Here is a 23628-nt window from a genome sequence, read left to right as displayed (position 1 = left end):
TCTTGAGGTGACGTCTCCTGTATCCACATTGTCCACTCATTCACTCAGAGGGGAAACCCTGCCCTCAGGCCATGGACCCTAGACGTACTATATAGGGTTTCCCCTATACACACACATCTATGATAAAGTTTAATTTAGAAATTAGGCACAGTGGGGCTGTTGTTCAAGTCCCAGCCCACCCCCAAGTTCTGGTGCCCTTCCGTGAGTCATGCTGCGGGGTCTTTACAGCCCTCAGCTTCCTCCACCCTTGCGCAGTTCAGTGCTCCCTCTGGTAATCGGTTCTCACCCTGTCCTGCTTCTGCCATTTCTTGAATTACGTCGCTCCCTTCTCTTGCATACAACCAATCCCCATAAATTAATGGTGAATTTTCCTTTCTCTCCGTAGGCTTTCTTTCTCTCTAGGTTTTCAGGTATCTCATTTACTCAGGTTTTGTTTCTTTGAGCTGGAGGTTGGGAGGTTAGGTGCCCCCGCTGGGATCTAGGCTCTGGTCACGTAGGCATGAAAGTGTCCGGCCTTTGCGGCCATGTGGGGAGTGAACCCAGTGGATGGGAGATTTCTCTCTCTGTCTCTCTCTCTGTAACTCTGCCTTTCAAATAAATTTTTTAAAAAATCTTCAAAAAAAAAAAGTGTCCATTCATGGGCCACTAAACCCCCACAGTTGGGTGTCTTTGCGTGAGGCTGGACTGGGGGACGAGGCTCAGGCCCGGGTCTGTGTGGGGCCTCTTCCGGGAGTCAGAGCCTGTGGGCGAGTTGTGCCCGGTCAGCCAACCAGCAGGAGGGCAGGGAGGCTGCAAGGCAGCGCTGAGCCCACTTGGACCGAGGAAGCTCCAAGACAGCAAGAGACGGGAGAAGACTCTCAGCACAGGCAGGCCCCGTGCAGTGGTGGTGGTGGTGGTGGTGGTGGTGGTGGTGGGGTGGTGTGTGTGTGTGTGTGTGTGTGTGTATATGTGTGTTGCACATGTGAGTCTCAGGCAGCCATTCCCCTAGGTTGTCCTGTTGTCCTCAGCAGCAGGGGGTGACTTTACTCTGATGTTCCCCCACCAGTGTGGCTCTTCCTCCAGCCCGGCCCACAGCCTCCAAGGCGCCACTCTGCTTGTCTGCTTGCATCTCACCAGTGCCCCTAGCTCTCAGAGTTCCCATCTCAGATCTCCACGGGGTTGGCCTGCTCTGCCTCAGAGAGGGGAGGTCTGTGTAGGGACTGCTTCCCTCAGATCAAGCCACTTCCTGTGGTCCAGAGAACAGGCAGGGTCGTGTGCACTGGGCACAGGCCACTCATGGCCAGCCGCAGGCCACGCCCATTGTCCCAAGCCCAGACTCTGGCTCCATCCTCCTTTCTTATCTGTCACTCAGTCCGTTGGTCACTAAGTCCCTGCGTCTCCCCTTTCCAGTGTGTGTGTGTTTGTGTGTGTGTGTGTGTTTATTTTATTTATTTATCTGAGAGGCAGAGTTACAGTCACAGAGAGGGAGAGACAGAGAGATAGAGAGGTCTTCCATCCTCTGGTTCATTCCCAAGTGGCTGCAGTGGCCGGAGCTGTGCCAATCCGAAGCCAGCAGCCAGGAGCTTCTTCTGGGTCTCCCACGAAGGTGCAGGGGCCCAAGCACATGGGCCATCCTCCACTGCTTTCCCAGGCCATTAGCAGAGAGTTGGCTCAGAAGAGGAGCAGCTGGGACTTGAACCGGCATCCATATGGGATGCCATAGGTGCTGCAGGCAGGGGATTAACCTGTATGTCACAGCATTGGCCCCTGCAGTGTCTTTGGCACCCATCTCTTTTTCCTCTGTTGCTGTGGCTGCGGGCGTGGTGGCTTTACTTCTCATCTGGAGTGTCAAGTCCTCCTCATCAGTCTTTCTGCCTTCAGCCTCCCTCCCCACCCTCCCTTTCACTCTGTTGCCAGATTCATCAGCTTGGTTCCCACAGAGCAGCCAAAGTTTATGTTCATTCTACGTGAGTCCAGGGGCCTGGGACAGCGAGGAGGCTAGTCAGTGGGTACAGTGTTCCAGTCAGATAAGAGGAGCGAGTTTCAGTATCTGTGGTTGGCAGGTTGACCGTAGTTTACAATAATACATTCAAGATTTCAAAAAGCTTCAAGAAAGGATTTTATTTTTGTCACAAAGAAGTGATAAAGTAGTAATTTATGATAGTTAGTCTGACTTGGCCATTATGCAATGTATCTATGTGTCAAAATATCACATACTCCATAAATATGTGTAACTGTATGTCAATCAGAAAATATGTAAATCAGATCCTGTTAGCTGATTTTAAGCAAGGGCTTCTTATTGTTGACCTAGAACACAGGTGTCTCCCTGGGGCCTGTGTGGCCCCTACAGACCTGGCTCCTGGCTTCCTTTCTGCCTTCATTTTCCCACCTTCTGCGTCCTGTGCTCTGTGCTTGGCGACACAGCCTCCTCTCCCTGTAGTAAGGTTGCTGTACTTGCTCTTCCTTCTGCCTGGAACTCTTGTCCTTGGACTTCCTCAGGGCATTGTAGCATGGTGGGCCCACATCCTGTGCTGGAGTGCCTGTGTCTGAGTCCTGCCTCCACTTGCCATCCAGCTGCCTGCTGTTGCGCACCCTGTGAACTTGGATCCCTACCACTCATGCAGGAGACCTGGATGGAGCTCCTGGCTCTGGCTTGGCCTGGCCTCACCCTGGCTATTGGCAGGCCTTTGGGGAGTGAGCCAGTAGATAGAAGATCTCTGTCTCTTTTGCTCTGCCTTTTAAATAAATAAATCAACATTTTTAAAAAAAGAGAAAAAAAAATAAAACCTTGAAACACTTTACAGCCGGTGCCGCGGCTCAATAGGCTAATCCTCCACCTGCGTCGCCGGCACACTGGGTTCTAGTCCCGGTCGGGGCGCCGGATTCTGTTCTGGTTGCCCCTCTTCCAGGCCAGCTCTCTGCTGTGGCCAGGGAGTGCAGTGGAGGATGGCCCAAGTGCTTGGGCCCTGAACCCCATGAAAGACCAGGATAAGTACCTGGCTCCTGCCTTCGGATCAGCGTGGTGCGCCGGCTTGCAGTGCGCTGGCCGAGGCAGCCATTGGAGGGTGAACCAACGGCAAAACGAAGACCTCTCTCTCTGTCTCTCTCTCTCACTGTCCACTCTGCCTGTCAAAAAACAAAACAAAACAAAACAAAACAACAAAAAAAACCACTTTACTATTGCCTGTGCTTCTACCCATGGTACCTACTTCAAGGTTTAATATTCTTCATAGCTCTTAGGGTTGTCAGAAATTATTTTGTTCATTTTTTGTACTTTTACAAAATCTCCCTGCCTAAAAGTAAATTCTGTGGAGTAGGAACATCTTGTTCTTACTCACCGTTGTCTCCCTAAGCCTGGCGTGCAGCATTTGGTCAATAAGTGGCTGTTAAATTAATGGACAGTGTCCTTCTTCCTTTTCCTCTTCCTGTGTGTCATGCTTAGTGTTCTATGTGTTTTTATCTCACCTGTTAGATTGTGGGCTGCCTGAGGGAACAGTCTTCTTGTAAATTCTTTCATCTTGAGGGCTTATTCCTAAGGGATGGCAGGAGAGATGTGGTGAGTATCCCGTGACAGGCAGTGCCCCAGCGTGGAGCGCGTCCGGTGCCCTCCTAGCTCGTGCCTGGGAAACCACTCCAGTGGCCAGAAAGACTGAGCCCATTCTTCACGTTCTCTTTATATTTCTCTTATTCCGCTTCAGAAACCAGACACAGGAAACATCTGACCATAATAAAAGATTTCCAGTAAATTCTAGATTTTCTCATTGAACAAAGCCATGTGCAGCCAGGCTCTGTTGTGCTTTGGTCTGGAATTCTGTTTGGTCATTTGTGTAGCGCACCACATGGCTGCCTCTGGCCTGCGAGCCAGAAACAGCTGGAGCCTGCAGCGCCCGAGTGAAAACGACGCGTTTGTTTGCCCGAGAGGCGAAAGCCTGCCTGTCCTTTGCTCTGTTTCTTGCAAAGCAAACGCCTCACTTTGTGGAACGCTCAGTTTTCCCGTGAGCCGTCAGAGTGGTTTATAACTAAAATAATCTCACATCCTTCAGAATAAACACAAATAATGAATGGCCAAACCGTTTCTGAAGTCTGTGCCTTCAGTGCTCAAAGCAAGATCCATCAAAACGGACACAAAACATGAATGTGTCACTAACTTCCTCTTGGAATTTCTAGCCTCTCACTTGTGTCCGCTTAGGTGTGGGGGCCTTGCTCTCGGCAGCCCCCCTCTGCCTCTCCTTAGGTGTGGGGGCCTTGCTCTCGGCAGCCCCCCTCTGCTTGCAAGACTTAGGCTTGCCCTGTCCCCCAAGACCACCAGTGCTGCTGCTTCCCTCACTCACCCTCCTCACCCCCCAGCTCTGTGCGCGCACCTGCTCGCTTGTGTCTGCTGCCTCACTCAGCCCTGGCTTTCTGTTATCTGGCCCTGGGTCTGGCACATCACTGGCTCTTGACAGTATTTGTGGGGAGGAGGGAGGAAGGGGAGGGGGAGTCTGGTCCACTTAGGGGTGGGGGTACGTTTAAGTGGCGTGAAATGACCTCAGGGATGAAAAGTAGGAGCCAAACGGCCTCTCCGAAGCACAGTGAATAAGGAAAGCCACCAAAAGTATGGCGAGTAAGACATCACCTATACTCCTATCACCCAGGGACAACCACTGTAGGCACTTGGTCTTGTTTAGTCTCACGTCTCAGTCTTTTTTCTTTTCTTTGCATTTTGATGGAAGTTTACGGAGGGTCATATCAGGACTGCTTGTGCATGCGAAGAAGGTAAATTGCAAGTGGAAAACTGCTTGTCGCACTGCAGTAAGGAGTGAAGATGCTGCTTTGTTGTCGCTCATCTGAGCAGTTGGCTCCTCGGGAACCTACGCCTGAGCTCCTGCAGGAGTGCTCTCCTCTCTCCCCTGTGAGCACTTCTATCTTCTGCGGGGAGACTGGGCCCGGAGCCCTGGGCAGTGCAAGGAGAGGTCCTCGGGACTGACTTGAACTGAGCTGCCGTCAGTGTCGAGCTTGGGAAACAACATGCAGATAACACCACCTGTGGAAGAAAGCAAGGATGTGTACTAGTTTATTCCTCAGTTCTTGACACATGTTGACCATTTTCTGTATGTCAGTCAGTGAACTAGGCATCGGAGTCTCCACGTGAGCGGACAGTCCTGGTCCTCGGGGAAGCTGCAGCTCAGTGAGGAAGGAGAGAAGGGGCACAGGTTCGAATTTGGTGTGGCGCATGCTGCGGTAGACTTGCAGCAGTGGCCTGAAGAAGAGAGCAAGCCGCTTCTGCAGGGGAGGCTTCAAGAGAGGGGCTGGCCGGTGCTGCAGCTCACTTGGCTAATCCTCCACTTGTGGCACCCGCATCCTGGGTTCTAGTCCCGGTTGGGGCACCAGATTCTGTCCTGGTTGTTCCTCTTCCAGTCCAGCTTTCTGCTGTGGTCCAGGAAGGCAGTGGAGGATGACCCAAGTGCTTGGGCCCTGCACCTGCATGGGAGACCAGGAGGAAGCACCTGGCTCCTGGCTTCGGATCAGCGCAGTGCACTGGCCATAGCAGCCATTTGGGGGGTGAACCAACAGAAGGAAGACCTTTCTCTCTGTCTCTCTCTCACTGTCTATAACTCTCTCTCTCTCTCTCTCACTCTCTCACTCTCACTCTCACTCTCACTGTCTAACTCTGCCTGTCAAAAAATAAATAAAAAAAAACTAAGGGGAAGGAGATAATTCCTTATTAAAAAAAAAGAAGAGGGGCTGGTTGAGTTGGGTCTTGATGGACTAGTGTTGGGGAGGGGAGAGAATGTTTCACACACATAGGCAGAAAGAGAATGGCTGGTGTCTGAACACAGGGAGGCACATCTCTGTGGGGCCATGTAGTCTGGCGTGTCTGGAACATGGGATAGGAGGCGTGGCAGATCAGGGAAAATGCAGCAAATTTGAATACCAGAGTTTGATGTTTGTTTTACAGGCTGTGGGAAGGCACTGAAGGATTTTAATCAGGAGCCCCAATGCAGTCTGATGTTCTTTCTGGACGAATTGGTGTAGAGAATGGATAGAACTGGGCTGAGGTGGAGGCAGAGGTGTGGTCCCAGCAAAAAGGGACAGCCACATTTTCAGAGAAGTAAACCTCAGAGATGGAAACCAGCTTGGTGGCCTGGGGCTGGAGGTAGGGGTGGTGGTGACTGAATGAGCCCAAGGGGTCTGTTAGGGTGATAAATTGTTCTGCAGGTGCATTGTGGTGATGGTTGCAGAGCTCTGCCAGCTTTCTGAAAGGCATTGAGTTGTACACTTAAACGAATGAGTCTGTGCTAGACAAATTATACTTCAATAGCTCTTCTAAGTCGGGGGAGGCAGGGGACAGGCTTCTACTTTATTGAGAGGAAACAGATGTGAGAAATGCTGATGAACAGGGGAATCTGTAGGAGGTAAACATTGTGTGAGATGGGGTGGTCGCCCCTCTCGGTTCAGCCAAGTGTCCCAGTTGTGCTTCTGCACTTTTGTAAAAAGATGGCAACCTCCCCTTTTCTTGGTGCTTTTCAAAGCATGTGGACCTGCCTCCACCTGGGAGGTACAGAGTATCTGTCTCTGGGTCCTCAGAGGAAGCCACGTCCTCCAGCGCACATGGTTCTGAGAGAAAACACTGATGGAGGGCTGCCTGCAGCTCTGCAGTCCACTCATCTTGCAGTGGTTGTTAGTGCCAGGAGGTATGATGGTAATGGGTGCTGAGGATGGTAACGGGGTGCAGCAGGAGCATGTCGTCCAGTGGTGGGAACAGGCGTGGAGACAGGTAGCTCTCAGGATGAGCTTGCAGTGTTGTTTACAGATGTGACAACTGTTGTGTTGCGTTTCCACGTGCAGTGAGAGAAAATGACACACACACACACACACACACACACACACACTGGGATCTGGAGAATGCCAGGGTGGGAATGTGGCTGTACACCCTGGTCCTGTATGCATCCAGCTGTCACACCTTGGTCGTGAGGGAGCCTTTTGAATCTGATCCCTTTTGAGTCTGGGGTCCCCTGGGTTGTCTTGGGCCTGATGTCATCCTAGTGCCCCTTGTCATGCTTTTCATTGGATTGTTCATTGGCTTTTACCATCACTTTGCTTTGGCTCTCGTTGTAAGAAATAGCCACACTGGAGTCTGAGTGCTTCCTACAGAAATGCTGTGGAAGATGCAATCCTCAGCCACGTGCAGCAGCCCCTTTATTAAGGCCCAGAGAGAAGTGCTGTCTTTTGCATTTGCTTTTACATTCTGGTCTTGTGGCTCAGAAGCCCAGGCCTGGTCTTGCTTCAGGCCCACACCTGGCCCCCACCTGGCCCCCTCTGCCTGGGACGCCCCAGCGCCCACTCCCCTTCTTCCTTGGTCTGGTTCCCAACACAGACTTTGAGAGCACTCCCTTTTCTTTTGCATTCTATCCATTTCTAGTTCAACGTTTCTAAACATTTCTTCTTTGGCCCCTGATTTCCTTTTCTCTCCTGAGAGCAGGGAGATCTTGAAGGTAAAAAAATGCTTTTTTTTTCTTACTGCAGTGTCTCAAGGTCACAGTGTAGTTTTCTGCACGTATTAAGTGCCCAGTGAATATCGTGTGAGTGACTGAAAGGGTGACAGCGTCATGGGCACCCCTTTCTCCTTCTCCCCTGGGCTCTGTGCAAGCTCAGACCCTCCTCGATTCTCTTGCAGAGTTTGCGTAGGTCCTCATGGCATGCGTTTTGTGCACTCACATCTCCCTCACTGCAGTGTTTTTCCTGCCTTTGAAATAATAAACAGTTGGACATGTGAATATTAGAAAGAGAGAGGTCAAAGGGGAAATGTTAATGGCTTTAACAGATGCAGGAGGCAAGTTTCAATTTGCTTTGTTTTAATTTTACTTTTACTAGGAGAAGGAAGGAGTCTGTGTGCCCCCCTGAAGAATTTGGGGGCTGCCCTTGCCCTGAGATGTTCTGGCTGGGGGCAGGAGGTACGGGGTGCTGGGCCCAGCAGGGCCTGCTGGCCTGGGGATGGGTGGCATGAGCCGGGAAGCTGTCTGCCTGGCTGGCTTCCCTCCCGGGTGTCTCTTCCTCAGGAGGGTTGGGGCAGAGGCAGTGGGAGCTTGTTATTTTTTTACTGCACGAAGAAGAAAGAAATGAACTTGTCCTCTTGTGTTGCAGATTCAGTGGTTCTTTCCTTTGACTCCGCTGGACAGACGCTAGGCTCAGGTACCAGTCCTCCCCTCTGTCGTCTTTGCAGCTCTCAGTGCTGGCCGTGTTGGTAGCAGAGCTGAATGAGCTGGGGGCTGGCGGGGAGGGCAGGGGACGTTGCACCCCATACGCTCAGATACACACCTCCTCCGGGACAGGAGCCCATGCCGCGCTCAGGCTGGATGGTGTGGGCAGACACACCCCCTCTCGCCTGTGTTTACCGCACACATTGGTGCCCCCCACCCTTTGGCCCAGACTCGCCGAAACCTAGGGTAGCTTTGCTGTCCCGTGTCTGAAGCAGTCCCCATGCTCTGCACAACTGCTTGCCACCGTCGGGTCCCCGGGGGGAGCCCCAGAATGCCTTGATGTGGCTTCACTTGTACTGTGGGTGCTGCCTGTGAATACCTGGGAGACTTTGCTGGCTGTTGAGGGTGGTTAAGCCACTTGGAATGCAATTGTGGAATGCAATCGATTGATATCTCACAGAACTGCCATGAGGTTGAGGCAGTTGTGGTGGAGTGGACAAGAGGAAGGACGTTCTGAGAATATAGTTCCAGCTACCACTGTTCACTGAGGGCCTGCTTTTGCTAGCAAAATGCTGAGTGCCATGTCCACTTCTCACTCATCCCTCAGAATAATAATGATGGCTCTAATTGTAGCAGAGAAACCAGTGCTTAAAGATAGGAAGCAGCCTGCTCCGGGCTGTTTGTCTCTGTCCAAACCTAGAGCCCATGCTCTCCCCCTTCCCCTCTTGCCCTCTTGGACCTCGTATCCTCAAGGTGCCCCCACCCCTGAAAATGCCAAAGCAGGAGAAGTTGCTTTCAGATAGAGTGCAGAGATAGAAAGAACTCTTATGTAGGTCCAAAGGTTGTGTTTATTCATTTAGGAGAAGATTGATCAGTTTTGTTATGATAGCTGGGAACTTATGTTTATCAAGACTCCCTTAAGAGCAGGAACGGACAGTTCATCTGGGCATCCACCCCAGATAACTAGCAGAGGGTTTGTTTCCAGAATAGAGACTCAAACAAAACCAGCAGGAATAAAGAGGCTGCCCAGGAGAGGAATGAGCAAAAGGCTTGAACAGGCACTTCCCAGAAGAGGGAGTCCAAATGGCCAGTAAACATATGAAAAGGTGTTTGGTGGCATTAGTGTTCAGGAACATGCAGATTGGAATCACAGTGAGGTGCCACTGTCTGTCTACCATATGGCAGGACTTGGCACACTTGACAGAGCCACAGCTGGTAAGGCCACAGTGTGGTGGGAGCTCTATGTCTATACTGTTGGGGGAGGTTGAATTGGTACAACTGCTTTGGACAAAACCATGGTAGTGTCCCACGAAACTTGAATCCACGCGTTCCCCAGGTCCTTGCAGTTCCTCCCATAGGTACATTCCCTACAGACGTGGGAACAGTGAGAGGGGGAGATTGACCTTCCATCCATTGGTTCATTCAACAAATGACCACAATGGCCAAGGCTGGGCCAAGCCAAAGCTAGGAATCTGGGGCCAGCGCTGTGGTGCATCAGGTAAAGCTGCTGCCTGCAGTGTCAGTATCCCATATGGGCACCGGTTCAAGTCTTGGCTGCTCCAATTCCAATCCAGCTCTTTGCTATGACCTGGGAAAGCAGCAGCAGATGTCCCAAGTCCTTGGGCCCCTACACCCACATGGGAAGATCTGGAGGAAACTCCTGGCTTCAGATTGGCGCAGTTCCAGCAGTTGTGGCCAATTGGGGAGTGAAACAGCAGATGGAAGACCTCTCTCCCCCCACCCCTGCCTCTCCTTCTCTCTCTGTGTAACTCTTTCAAATAAAATAAATAAATCTTTTTTGTTTTTGTTTTTGTTTTTAAAGTTAGGAACCTGGAACTCCATTGGTTCTCCCACATGGGTGGCAGAGGCCCAAGTACTTGGACCATTGTCCACTGCTTTCCCAGGCACATTAGCAGGGAGCTATATCAGAAATGCAGCAGCTGGAACTTGAACCAGTGCTCATGTAGTATGCTGGCATTGCAGGCTGCACCTTAACCCCCTGTGTCACAATGCCAGCCCTGAGAAGTAGATGTTTTCAGGTACCAGGTTATATGTGCAAGATATATATATATATATGTGAGGATATTCTTGAGAACACTGTGGAAACACAGTCCAGCTGTCTAACAACATCTCAGTGAGTATGCAAATTATATTTGTATGGAACAGTAAAAACAAGCAAGCTATAGATAGATGAAATGACATATTGTTGGGTGAAAGAATCCAGACAAAAAGAACATATGCTGTGTTTTTCCATTTATATTAAGTTCAAAAGCAAATTAAACTGTATTTGTTTAGAGAAGATAATTTGGTGTTAAAACAATAAAGAAAAACAAGGAATTGAATTCTATCATAGCTTGGATGGTAGTGTTCAAGGGTGTGTTGAGGGATGGGCACACAGGAGATTCTAGAATGCTGTCATGTTCTTTTGTGTTTTGTTTTAATTGTATTTCTTTGAAAGACAGAGAGTCAGAGAGGGAGAGGGAGAGACAGAGACTGACAGAGTTCTCTCAGCCATTGGTTCACTCCCCAAATATCCACACTGGCAGGGCTAGGCCAGACTGAAACCAGGAGCCGGGACTTCAGTCCTGGACTCCCATGAGAGTGGCAGGGAACCAAGTACTTGAGCCATCACCTGCCGCCTCTCAGGGCTGGGAGCAGAGGGGTGGCCCAAACCCAGGTGCTCTAGTATGGGATGTGGCATCCCAAGCAGCATCCTGACTGCTCTGCTAAATGCCCACCCCTGTCAGATTCTTTTTAATGGCCTGAGGGAAGCTACTGGGGTTTCCATTTTAAGTAACTTGGTAAGCTGTAAGTTTATGCTTTATGTACTTTTCTTTTCTTTTTTTTTTCCCTGCTTTGGCATCTACAAAACCCTAATTTTCTTTCTTTTTTTTTAACTTTTATTTATTAAATATAAATTTCCAAAGTACAGTTTATGGATTACAATGCTCCCCCCCCCCCCGATAACTTCCCTCCCACTCGCACCCCTCCCACCTCCCACTCCCTCTCCCATTCCATTCACATCAAGATTCATTTTCAATTATCTTTATATACAGAAGATCGATTTAGTATATATTAAGTAAAGATTTCATCAGTTTGCACCCACACAGAAACACAAAGTGTAAAATACTGTTTCAGTACTAGTTATAGCATTACTTCACATTGGACAACACATTAAGGACAGATCCCACATGAGAAGTAAGTACACAGTGACTCCTGTTGTTGACTTAACAATTTGACACTCTTGTTTATAGCGTCAGTAATCTCCCTAGGCTCTAGTCATGAGTTGCCAAGGTTATGGAAGCCTTTTGTGCTTTTCTATATATTTTCTAGATTTCACATTTTTTAATACAAATGGTTGGGTTGGTGCTGTTGTGGCATAGTAGGCTAAGCCTCTGCCTGTGGCACCAGCATCCCATATTGGTGCCGGTTCATGTCCTGGCTGCTCCTCTTCCAATCCAGCTCTCTGCTTATGGCCTGGGAAAGCGTGGAAGATGGCCCGAGTGCTTGGGCCCCTGCACCTGCTTGGGAGACCCTGAAGAAGCTTCTGTATCCTGAATTTGGGTCGGCTCAGCTCTGGCTGTCATGGCCATCTGGGGAGTGAACCAGCAGATGGAAGAACACCTTTCTCTCTGTCTCTCCCTCTCACTGTCTGTAACTCTACTTTTCAAATGAATAAATTATTTTTATTATTATTTATTTGAAAGGCAGAAAGAGACAGAATGCTCTTATCTGTTGAGTTAACTCTATCATAGCAGGGATAGGGGATGGCCCAGAGCCAGGAACTCTCTCTGGGTCTTCTTGGTGGCAGGAACACAATTACTTGGGCCATTACCACTGCTTCTCTGTATTAGCGGGAAGCTGAAATCAGGAGCCTGAGCTGGGAATTGAACCCATGCACTCCTATGTGGGAAGCAAGTATCTTAAACACTAGTCTAACTACCTGATTCTCAAATAAAAAAATAAAATCTTTAAAAATAATAATAATACAAATGGCATAATCTGTGTTGTCATCATGGGACAAATTGTTTTTAATAAGGTACATATATATATATATATATATATATATATATATAAAAGATTTATTTATTTATGTGAAAGAGCTACAGAGAGAGAGAGAGAGAGAGGAGAAATCTTCTATTCTCTGATTCATTCCCAAAGTGGCCACAACAGCCTGGGCTCTGCCAGGCTGAAGCCAGGAGCCAGGAGCTCCATTCTGAATCCCAAGCACTTGGGCCATCTTCCGCTGCTTTTCCAGGCACATTAGCAGGGAGCTGGATTGGAAGTGGAGCAGCTGGGATTCAAACGGGCACTCATTTGATGCTCACATTGCAGATAGTGGCTTAAGCCACAATGCCAGTCCTATGAGGCTGTTTGTAGGAACAGCCAGGTCAGGAAGCAGCATTCTAGATTGGGCTTGCCTGGGTTGGAGATGGAGGTGCAGCTAACTTGTACAGTGTTGACTTTGTCAGACAGGATTCTGGCCACTTTTATGGGTGCTAACTCATTTAAGTCTCATAGCAATCCTTTGCAATAGATGCTGGTGTTATCCTCATTTTTCAGCATAGGAAATTCTTGCACAGAGAAGTGAAATAACATATCCCACCTCAAACAGCAAGCCAGTGGCAGAGCCAGGATTCAAATTCAGGTACTCTGACCCCAGAATCCATATTCTCAACTGGAATTCTCAGCCTCCAACTCTGTTCGAGTTATACCAAGGTCATGGTCTGTACCTGCAAATGACTGTGGTCCATAGGATGAGGCTCTCGGGTTTATGCATGGTTCTGGGTGAAAGCTGGCTGGAGTGAGGGCCCAGGTGTCTTTCTGCCTGACTCTCTGAGTAGAGGATTCAAAGTCTGCTTTAAATTAAGACTGATTCTCAGCTTGCTTCACAGATTCTCTGCATGCCCTACTAGCTTCCATGCCTAGTTCCACCTTATTTATGCTTTCCTGGAATGTTCACAAGATACCAACAGTTTTGCTCACTCATTCTCTGCTCTCTGTTGGTCCCGAGAGGGAATGAACAGTAGCAAGGAAGAGCTGGGCAGACGTCTTCACATGGACACAGTGCTGTTTTATTTGGAGAGAATTTATCCAGCATCAAGCATACCCATAATGCCAATGAAGTTTTAGAACCACAGAAAGAGAACTAGTTAACTTTCCTCCAACGTTCTCTACTGGATTTAAGCAAGACCTAGAGTTTCATAACACAATATTAAAAATATCCAGGATATGAGCCAAAATTAATCATCATGTGAAGAAGCAGGAAAACCTCAGCTTGCACAGGAGAAGACAATCGGCAGATGCCAGTGCTGGGCGACACAGATGGTAGAATAACTTGACAAAGGCCCCAGATAGCTCGTAAAAGAGCTGTTGACATGCACGGAAAGAGAAAAGTCTTGGAAGAGGAAGAGAAAGAGAAGGGAGTGAGGGGAAAGAGGAGGAGGAGGGATCAAGAACCACATGGAGATAAAAGAATGGAAAAATGAAATAACAGAACTTTAAATAACTCATTGAACTGTCTCTGTAACAAAGTGGAGATGGCAGAGGGAAGAGTCATTGTCCTTGAAAATAACTCGGTGGAGGGGTGGGTGCTGTGGTGCAGCTGGCTGAGCTGTTGCTTGGATGCCAGTCTCCCATCTGAGCACCAGCTCAAGTCCCAGATGTTCTGCTTCTAATCCAGCTCCCTGCTAATGCACCTTGGAAAGCAGCAGATGACCTGAGTGCACGTGGGAGACCTGGATGAGGCTCCGGGCTTCTGGCTTTATCCTGGCCTGGCCCTGGCCATTGTGGCCATTTGGGGAGTGAACCAGTAGATGGAAGACCTCTCTTTCTTTCTTTTTCTCTCCCTCTCTCTCCCTCTTCCTCTCCCTCTCTCTTCCTCCCTCCCTCCCTCTCTCCTTCTCTCCTTCTCCCTCTTCCTCTGCCTCCCATCCTTTCCCTCTCCCCCTCTCCCCCCTGTCTCTGTGTCTCTGTAACTCAAGTAAATAAATCTTTTTTTTTAAAGATTTATTTATTTATTTGATAGGGATACACAGAGAGAAAAGGAGAGGCAGAGAGAGAGAGGTCTACCATCTGCTGGTTCACTCCCCCGTTGGCTGCAATGGCCAGAGCTGGGCCGATCCGAAACCAGGAGCCAGGAGCCTCTTCTGGGTCTCCCACACAGGTGCAGGGGCCCAAGCACTTGGGCCATCTTCTACCACTTTCCCAGGCCATAGCAGAGAGCTGGATGGGAAGTACAGTAGCCAGGACACGTACAGGTGCCCATATAGGATGCTGGCACTGCAGGCATAGGCTTTACCCGCTATGCCTCAGTAAATAAATCTTACCAAAAAGGGGGGGGGGGGCTGTCCAATTTGGACCACAGAAAACAAAAGATTTTAATTAAACAGGGCACGAGAGACCTGTGGGGCAGCACTGGAAAGTTCACTGTCCGTGTTGCTGAGTCCCGGGAGAGGAGAGCGTGTAATGCAGAGGAATGAGTGGAGACACACTGGTTACACTGCCTCCCATTTGGTGGCCAGGGGTGGTGACCGTGGGAATGGGAGACTGGTTCCACGTTTGAAAGTCACTCAGTGTAACCCACCATATCAACTGGCTAAATAAAAAAGCCCACAATGCTCATAACCGTTGGTGAAGAAAAATGATGTGACAGAATTCAGCATCTGTTTATGGTGAGAGCTCTCAGCAAGCTCAGGAAGGAACTTCCCTCACTTGATGGAGGGCGTGTATAAAACCTGCAGCACATGTCGTCCTCAGTGGTAAAAGGTGGGTCCCCCCTCACACCAGGAGCCACTCCCGGAAGAGAAGCAAGGACAAGAAATACAAATCACAAAGGAAAAAATAGAACTCATAAACGACTTGACTGTCTGCATGGAAACCCCGAGGTGTCTCAGCGAGGCCCTCGGGGAACTGATAACTGAGTGCAGCTGTGTGACAAGAGCGGTGTCAGACTGCACAAGGAGCCGTTGAAAACCAAGATTTTTAGTTAAAAAATTTTTTTTGACAGGCAGAGTGGACAGTGAGAGAGAGAGACAGAGAGAAAGGTCTTCCTTTGCCGTTGGTTCACCCTCCAATGGCCGCCACGGCCGGTGCACCGCGCTGATCCGAAGGCAGGAGCCAGGTACTTATCCTGGTCTCCCATGGGGTGCAGGGCCCAAGGACTTGGGCCATCCTCCACTGTACTCCCTGGCCACAGCAGAGAGCTGGCCTGGAATAGGGGCAACTGGGACAGAATCCGGCGCCCCGACCGGGACTAGAACCCGGGGTGCTGGCGCCGCAAGGCGGAGGATTAGCCTAGTGAGCCGCGACGCCGGCCTAAAAATACTTAATTATTTTCATTTTATTCAAAAAGCAATGAAAAAGTCAGAGAGACAGAGAGAGATCTTCCATTTGCTGCCCCACTTGCCAGTGCCTGCAATAGCTGGGGCTGTACCAGGCTAAATCGAGGAGCCCAGAACTCAATTCAGATCTCCCACAAGGGTGACGGGGACCTAAGTGCTGGAGCCACCACTTTGCTGCCTCCCAAGGTACACATTAGGAAGAAACTGGTTGAGAAGCAGAGTAGCCGGGACATGAACCAGGCTCTCTGATACAGGATGTGGGTGTCCCACGCTGCAACTTAACCACTGTGCCAAATGCCTGCCCCTGAAAAATCAAGATTTTTAAAAAACCTACACATTGGGGCTGGCACCGTGGCTCACTTGGGTAATCCTCTGCCTGCGGCACCAGCATCCCATGTGGGCACCGGTTCTAGTCCCGGTTGCTCCTCTTCCAGTCCAGCTCTCTGCTGTGGCCCGGGAAGGCAGTGGAAGGTGGCCCAAGTGCTTGGGCCCTGCACCCTTGTGGGAGACTGGGAGGAGGCACCTGGCTCCTGGCTTCGGATCAGAGCAGCTCCGGCTGTGGCGGCCATTAGGGGAGTGAACCAACGGAAGGAAGACCTTTCTCTGTATCTCTCTCTTACTGTCTGTAACTCTGTCAAGTAAATTAAAAACAACAACAACAACAACAAACCTACACATTTAAAATAGCTCCCCCAAAATAAGACATCTATATATAAATCTTGTAACGAAACCTGTGTAGAATCTGTATGCCAATGCTAGCTCCTCTCCCATTTTTCTTTCTTCCTTATCTAACTGTTCAAACCACAAACCTAGGAATCTTTTTCTCTTCACTTTTCATCTCTCCCCTCCCTTTCTTTTCTTTAATTTGAGAAGCAGAGACAAAGAAAGGCCACACCCATCTGCAGATTCATTCCCCAGATGCCTGAAGGCTTGGCCTGGCTGAAGTTGGGAGCCAAGAACTCCATCCATGTCTCCCACGTGAGTGGCAGAAACCCAAGTATTTGAGCCGTTATCTGCTGCTTCCCTGAGTCTACATTAAGAGGAAGCTGGAATTAGAAGCAGATCTGGGACTCGAACCCAGGCACTGCAATGTGGATGTCCAACCTGGCAGCTCAACCGCTACACCAAACGACCCCAGCCCCCACCCTGGGTTCTGTCTTCATGATGTGTCCTCACCCAGCCGCTTTTTCTAGCACCACTGTCCGGGGAACCATCTTCTCTCCTGCAGACCCTTAATTATCTCCTAACTGATCTGTCTTTGCTCATTTGTTAGCTTCCAAAGTCCATCCTCCATGCTGTAGCCAGGGAAGTCCTCTGGAGACACAAATGTGATCATGATTTGTGACGGCTGAAATCTCCCTGTGCATTTAGAATAAAATCCAGCTCGGTGACTGCGAGGTCCTACCTGCCAGTTCATCTGGGTTCCTCTGCCCCTCCCTCACTGCCCTGGGGCCGAGTTGGCATTGCTGCTCTTCCTTCGGGCACCCCGGCCTTTGTGCTTGTTGTGCCCCTGACTGTCTGCAGGCCCCTGTGCCCGTGTCTCCCGTGCAGGAAGGCCCTCCCACACCACTGTGTCTGAAGTGGCATTCCCCTGACGCCTGCTCCTCGTTCCTTCCCAGCACTCACTCTTCTTCCAGACGGTTTGCCTGTTGGCTCACACCTCGTCAATCCCTCCCATTGCGGCACAGGATTCATTTGCCCAGGGACCTTGTCTGCTGGGTTCACCGCTGCGTCGCTGGTGCTTAGAACAGTACTGGCCTGTAATAGGTGCTCAGAAATTATTTGTTGGACAAATAGAAAGATAGGAACATGAATATCTATCATTTAATGGATGTTTACGCATTAAATATGGCATGTTCGTGCATGGAGTACTGTGTAGTCATTAAAAATGCATTTTTGTCTGTGACAATTTTTTTCTTTTTATAAGATTTATTAATTTGTTTATGTGCTTAAAAGGCAGATCAACAGAGAGAGAGAGAGAGACCCATTGTCCATCTGCTAGTTTACTTCTCAATTGACCACAACAATCAGGGCTGGGCTAAGCCGAAACAGGAGCCTGGACCTCCATCTGGGTTTCCCACATGGGTGACAGAGGCCCAAGTACTTGGACCATCATCAACTGCTTTCCCAGGCACATTAGCAGGGAGCTGGTTAGGAAGCAGAGCAGCCAGGACTTAAACCGCCATGCCGACATGGGAGCTTAACCCACTGCACCACAATACTGGGCCCAATCTTTTTTTTTATTCTGTGTTACATGATGGGAATGGGCACCATAATCTATTTTTTTTTAATGTGTTTATTTGAGGCTGGCCCTGTGGCGTAGTGGGTAAAGGCCACTGCCTGCAATGCCGGCACCCTATTTGAATGCTGGTTCAGGTCCCGGCTGTTCCACTTCCAATCCAGCTCTCTGCTATGGCCTGGGAAAGCAGTAGAAAATGGCCCAAGTCTTTGAGCCCCTGCACCTGCCTGAGAGACCTGGAAACAGTTCCTGCCATTGCGGGCATCTGGGGAGTGAACCAGTAGATGGAAGACCTCTTTCTCTGTCTCTGCCTCTCTCTAACTCTGCCTTTCAAATAATTTAATAAATCTTTAAAAAATGAGTAAATAAAAATGAAGGCACAGTTTTGGGGGAAAAAAAAGTGTATTTATTTGAGAGCAGAGAAAGAGAGAGCTCCCATCTGCTGGCTCACTCCCCAGTGCTCCCGGTACCCCCCCCCCCCCACTCCAAAGCTGGGGCTAGAGGTCTCCCACATGAGTGGCAGGAGCTTGGTCACTTGAGCCATCACCACTGCCTCTCAGGGTCTGCATTGGCCTTCGGGAGCAGAGCTGGATACTGAACCCAGGAACTCGATATGAGGTGTCTTAACTGCTTGGCCAGATACCAGCCTCCAGAATCCTTTTTTAATTGACAGATAGCAATTGAATTTATTTTTAATGGCATCAGAGATGTCAAGGGTGTTGTTGAATGAACAAAACAGGAACGAATAGCATGCATGTTGAGGCCACATGTCAGTGAAATGATGTCTGTACATTCACAAACAGATTTATGGAAGGAGATTTCTGGGGAAATAGCCACCAAAATGTTTACAGTGATTAGGTAATGGGGATTTCAAATGGTTCTTACTTCATTCTTTGTTTTTGCGTTTGGATTTTTATTTATTTATTTTAAAATTTTAAATTTGCACGCAATAATGGCGCAAGGCTCTGGGTTCGTGCATACAAAGTGTGCTGATCAAATCAGGGCAGTCAGCTTCAGCATTGTGTGTTCAGAGCATTCAAACTGCTCCCTTCTAGCCATTCATGAAAGAGAATATAGGTCAGGGGGCACTATAGTCCCCTGCGTTTGGATTTTTATATTGAGCATGTGTTATTCTGTTATATACAGTTGGGGGGAAAATTTGGGGAGGAAGACTCTGCCTTTTTTTTTGGTATATATAATTTCGTAGTGTCTTAGTGCATTAAAGCTGCTGTAACAGTAATACCTCAGGGTAGTTTGTAAGCAGTTCTGGAGGCTGGGGAGCCCCAGTGCAAAACCTGCAGATGCAGGGTGTGTTGAGAGCCCAGTCGCCCTAGATGGCGTGCGTGCCTTCTCTGTGCATCCTCACGTGGCAGAGGAGGTGGACGGGCTTCCTGAAGCCTCTTAGACTTTTTATTTGAAAAGAGAGAGAAAGTGTTCTCATCCCTGATTTACTGTCCAAATGCTCAGTGGCCAGGGGCCAAAGCCAGGAGCTGCGAACCCAATCCAGGTCTCCCACAGTGGTGACAGGAGCCCAGTACTTGAGCCATGACCTGCCGCCTCCTGGGGTCTGCATTAGCACAGAGCTGGGTGTAGAAACAGGTACTCTAATATAGGAGACAGACATCTTTTTGTTGTTGTTGTTAAGATTTATGTTATTTATTTGAATGCAGAGTTACAGAGAGAAGAGAAGAGAGAGAAAGAGAGACAGGAAGAGAGAAATCATCCATCCTCTGGTTAACTCCCCAAATGGCTGCAATGGCCAGAGCTGGGCCAGACTGGAGATAGGAGCTTCTTCCTGGTCTCCCACGTGGGTGGCAGGCGCCCAAGGACTTGGGCTGTCTTCTTCTGCTTTCCCAGGTACATTAGCAGGAAACTGGATTGAAAGTGGAACAGTCAGGGCTTGAACCGGTGCCCATATGGGATGCCGGCATCACAGGTGGCAGCTTTACCTACTATGCTAATGCCAGCCTCTGTTTTTCATTTTTTAAAGATAGATAGATAGATAGATAGATTTGAAAGAGAGAGAGATCTTCCATCTGCTGGTTTACTCCCCAAATGGTCCAACAGGCAGGACTGGGCCATGCTGAAGCCAGAAGACAGGAACTCCATTCAGTTCTCCCACGTTAGTGGCAGGGACTCAGGTACTTGAGCCATCATCCACTGCCTTCCCAAGCACGTTAGTAGGAAGCTGGATTGGAAGCTGGGCAGCAGGGACTCAGACCAGGCACTCTGAGGTGAAATGCCAGTGTCACACACAGTGGCTCACCCCACTGCACCACAGCCTTCTGCCTCTAATGTAAGGGTCATCTCACTCAGGAGAGCCCCACGGCCTCCTCAAGGCCCTGCTGCTTAATACTGTGCCACTGCAGGGTCAATGGTGTTGGGACACCCAACACTCAAGCCACAGCAGTGGGTGTCTCTACCTTATCTGCCCCGCTAAGCTGGAAGCTCCATGAAGTTTAAAGTACAAACCACAGAGTGATCCATTTCTTTGCATTTCCTCCACCAGCTGCTCTTTGGAATATCATCCCTCATACTCCTTGTGCAACCTAGTGCCTGAGGCCCTGGTGTGGCCAGGACACACCTGATAGCTTGGGCAGGACTGAATTCACTGCAGTGCTCAGCTCTGTTCTCCCAGGATTGGGTGGGAAGGATGTGGATGCAGTGACCTCCTTGGCTGCAGTGGGAGGGGCCTCCCAGGGCTGCCACTGTGGCCTGTGATCCTCTTCCTTGGGACCAAGGGGGCTCCACGCTGCATTGGTCCCTGTAGTGCCTCTGGAGAAGAGCTGAGCTGTGCTGGGATGAAAGACCCCATCACAGGCCCCCATCTTATCAGAAGCTTCTCACTGGGCCTCTCACCTCCCCCACAGCAATACTTAGCCCCTTGAGACTGGATTTTAGTTTGGGAACTTCTGAGTTATTTTACGGGTCAGTTAATTTACTCTAGGTCAGTGGGGTTTTCTGTGTTTATTTTTTAAAACTGCTTCTCCTATTTTGGTTTGTCTTTGATGAATTAATCCCAGTTTGTGGTTTATTTCCCTGGCTTGAGACGATGTGGGAGCTGTTTGCACTTGGCCAGCCCCCCTCTGGCCCATGTGCACTCCCATGATTCATGTGTGGCATGGCCGGGACAGGGGTGGGAGGGAACAGCACAATTGTGCCCACGGCAGGCCCCCTGCGATGAGGGTGTCCTTGTTCCTCTGAGCGTCAACATGGCCAATGCAAGGGAAAGCAGCTTCAGGGTCAGCCCCGGGCCAGCTCAGCCACATCCCAGCCGGTGCACTCAGTGGGGGTGAGGGGGGTGTCACAGACACAGACGCTGTCTCCCCTCTCTGAGCCCCTGCTTCCTCATCTGTAACAGGGAGACGGTACCTGCCTCTTGGGGTTGTCAGGATCAAGTTGAGGGCGTGGGTGACCGAGCAGCAGGAGTGTCTACTGGGTGCCCAGGCACATCCCACAGTCCATTTGGAACTGTTGCCAGCCTCTTCCTCCACATGGAGTTCGTGGTTAGTAGAGCCCACAACTTTTGTTGGCGGCTGCAGTGTCATTTCTTAGAAAGTGAGAGACCTGTGTTGGTCAGAACAGGTCCTGCTTCCATTTGCTACTGTGCCCTTTGCACTCCACTGTTCATCACACCCAGCGGTGGGCACCCAAGGCCCCTTTGAAGAAGACCTGGTGAGCGGCTTCTCTGGTGGGAGTGGAGTTGTCCTGCCAGTGGGCCCTGTTGCCCTTGTGGCTTTTGTGAATTATGTGAATGAAGCATTGCAGTTTTCAGATAGAACCAACTCTGTGTCTTTATCCCACAAAACCTGAAACTTTATACACCTCAGTAGTGTTCCTCACCCCAGTTGTCAGGGGCAGTGTCCCTGGTTGTCATCGGTCACAGTTATTGATTTGATTTGATAGGTTTATTAATTTGAAAGGCAGAGAGGAAGTGACAGACGCGGTGTAGGGGCAATGGGGAGGAGAGATCAATCTTCCATCTGCTGATTCACTCTCCAGATGGCTGCAATAGCTGGGTCTGGGCCAGGCAGAAGCCAGGAGGCTGGAACTCCATCCAGGTCTTCCACTGTGGGCTGCAGGGACCCAAATACTGCTGCCTTTCCACGTACATTAGCAGGGAGCTGGATTGGAAGTGGAGCGACTGGGGCTTGAACTAGCGCTCCTATGAGATGCTGGTGTTGCTGGCAGCAGCCCAACCCGCTGTACAATGCCAGAGGTTACAGTTACTTGAGAAGCATCTGCTTTGTGCTGAGCACAGTAACGGTGGATGGGAATTGGTGGTGGTTCTTTCAAATGAGACAAGGGGGTGGGTCCCCTGAGACTGAAAAGCCCAGTAGCACCTCCTGCACACGACATGCAGCTGTGTTCCCTGAAACTCTGTCCTGGGGCTCCGGAGCCTGAAGTTTAGGGAACTTTCAGGAAAGTTGCCCTTCGTCCTGGAACAGGATCTCATTGCCTGGCACTATGCTCCTAAGTGCTTGCACATCAGGATATAGTCAGGAAGGATAACATTTGTACGCCATACTAAGATAAACAGGGTGGACTTGGGGTACTGTAAAAGCATAATTTTCTTTTATAATTATAGTGAGCATAAAGAAAGTATTTTTTAAAGATTTATTATTTTTTTATCTTTTTTTTTTTTTTTTTTTTTTTTTTTGACAGGCAGAGTGGACAGTGAGAGAGAGAGACAGAGAGAAAGGTCTTCCTTTTGCCGTTGGTTCACCCTCCAATGGCCGCCACGGTTGGTGCGCTGCGGCCGGCGCACCGTGCTGATCCGAAGGCAGGAGCCAGGTACTTCTCCTGGTCTCCCATGGGGTACAGGGCCCAAGCACTTGGGCCATCCTCCACTGCACTCCTAGGCCACAGCAGAGAGCTGGCCTGGAAGAGGGGCAACCGGGACAGAATCCGGCGCCCCGACCAGGACTAGAACCCGGTGTGCCGGCGCCGCAGGCAGAGGATTAGCCTATTGAGCCACGGCGCCGGCCTAAAGATTTATTACTTATATGAAAGTCAGAGTTACACAGAGAGAGAAGGAAAGGCAGGGTGGGGGGGGTCTTCCATCTGCTGGTTCACTCTCCAGATGGCTGCAACGGCTGGAGCTGCGACGATCTGAAGCCAGGAGCCAGGAGCTTCTTCTGGGTCTCCCACACGGGTACAGGGGCCCAAGGACTTGGGCCATCTTCTACTGCTTTTCCAGGCCATAGCAGAGAGCTGGATGGGAAGTGGAGCAGCCGGGACTCAAACTGGCACCCATACCTGCTACGCCACAGCACCGGCCCCAAGAAAGTATTAGGGTATATGTGAGGAGTCTTCAGAACATTAATGGAATTAAAAAAAAAAATCCATGTGTATTTTTTTTTTTTTTTGTAATGCTCATCTCTTGTGGACCTTTTGAAGCCCCTCATATTAACTGTTGAATTGCTGTCAAACCTACAAGTAAATATCTTCAAAAATTTTCAATTAAAATCTCACACTTGTTTCAGAGTTCATAAATGTCTATACTAGGTGTTATGCCTTGGAAGACTTCATGTAGTTCCTTTTAACACTGCTCTCTTAAAAAGTACTCAATTGTCATCATCATAAAGAAATTTTATTGACAAAAGTTAACTGATAAAAAATGTAAACCCATTTTCACAGTCATTCAGAAGATGAAACTCATTCAGAAAGTTCACAACAGTTGAACTTATATTGAAAGAGCCTAACAGTTCCTCCTTTTCTTCCATCCAAATTGTAATGGTGAAGTTTCTCCTAATAGAACAAGTGAATTTCAAACCCACTGTCGCTTTTTTGTATCAAATACTTCAGAATAGTATGTTGGGGTCCTGCTGTCCAACAAGCCTGTGTTGGTGTTGCATCCAGTATGGAGACCTTGCCAGGTCACGTG

At 49.4% G+C, this 23628-nt stretch overlaps 1 protein-coding gene across 12 annotated transcripts in view; it reads left to right on the top strand.

Annotated features, from left to right (window-relative positions):
- Positions 1–23628, top strand: part of ST3GAL3 (ST3 beta-galactoside alpha-2,3-sialyltransferase 3) — a 230221-nt gene that overhangs the window by 82811 nt on the left and 123782 nt on the right. For 6 of the 12 annotated variants that reach the window (XR_007923654.2, XM_051856570.2, XM_051856568.2 and 3 more), the window contains exon 3: positions 8104–8151. The exons of the other annotated variants lie outside the window; for them this stretch is intronic. Coding sequence is in view for 5 of the 6 variants with exons in the window: in XM_051856570.2 (XP_051712530.1) it covers positions 8104–8151 (48 nt within the window). In the remaining variant the exon portion in view is untranslated. The remainder of the gene's footprint in view (positions 1–8103; positions 8152–23628) is intronic. 12 annotated transcript variants of the gene reach the window in all.

Source organism: Oryctolagus cuniculus, chromosome 7 (assembly GCF_964237555.1).
Source record: "Oryctolagus cuniculus chromosome 7, mOryCun1.1, whole genome shotgun sequence".
Classification (NCBI taxonomy): Eukaryota; Metazoa; Chordata; class Mammalia; order Lagomorpha; family Leporidae; genus Oryctolagus; species Oryctolagus cuniculus.
The sequence above is the reverse complement of the archived record's forward strand: the minus strand, read 5'-3'. Positions and strand labels throughout refer to the sequence as shown.